Genomic DNA, 714 nt, shown 5'->3' on the forward strand with positions numbered 1-714 from the left:
CCGAGGTCCGTCCAGGCAAAGTTCAATGCCCAGAGCCTGGTAACACTAACAATGGCACTAATACAGCCTTGACTCCAGCCCGGCGTCTGAGAAAGTCCATGAAGGAGAACGATGGTGGGATGTGGTGTGTTGCAGAGGAGAAGCCAGGCCTCAAGAGACCAAAGAGCATCCTGAAGACTCGGGCGACCAGTGGAGACCAGCGGTCCCAGAGTCTATGCGAAGTAGAGCTCAGACGGTCCATTTGCTATCAAGACGTCGAGTCCGGCTCGAGTCCAGAGCGAGAAGACACCCTGGGTGGCTCGCCAGCCAAAATGGTGTCCATGTTACCCAAGAAAGGCATTCTGAAAAACAATCAGCAGCGCGAGTCTGGGTATTACTCCTCGCCAGAGCGCAGCGAATCCTCCGAACTGTTAGGGGGCGCTACTGTGCAGCCTCCGAATAGCTCCCCACCCAAACGGACTGTAGGGAGGAAAGGTATACTGAAGCGTAACGGGAAATATTCCACACACAGTGCCGTGGGAGTCCATGTAGAGGCCCAGGCTGACTCAAATGGTTCGCGGAGCCAGAGCAGACCCTCCAGCATCTTGTACGAGGAGACGGGTCTTTCCAGCATGGGGTTGGACTGGCCGCCCGTCTCTCCGAAACCCAACATCCGGGGCTCGCTGTCGGCCGAAGACTTGCTGCAGATGGCTGGGTTCAGGGGCCTTCAGACCA

General features: G+C 57.0%; 1 protein-coding gene across 1 annotated transcript; it reads left to right on the plus strand.

Annotated features, from left to right (window-relative positions):
* Window positions 1-5: 5 nt before the first annotated feature.
* LOC107735273 (NUAK family SNF1-like kinase 1) lies at window positions 6-710 on the plus strand (the record flags this gene model as incomplete). Its single annotated transcript, XM_016547014.1, has 1 exon — window positions 6-710. A coding segment is annotated over one exon (705 nt), but the record flags the coding sequence as incomplete, so codon positions are not given.
* Between the last annotated feature and the right edge of the window lie 4 nt (window positions 711-714).

This window comes from Sinocyclocheilus rhinocerous, unplaced genomic scaffold (assembly GCF_001515625.1).
Source record: "Sinocyclocheilus rhinocerous isolate Xijiao unplaced genomic scaffold, SAMN03320098_v1.1 C35937519, whole genome shotgun sequence".
Taxonomy (NCBI): Eukaryota; Metazoa; Chordata; class Actinopteri; order Cypriniformes; family Cyprinidae; genus Sinocyclocheilus; species Sinocyclocheilus rhinocerous.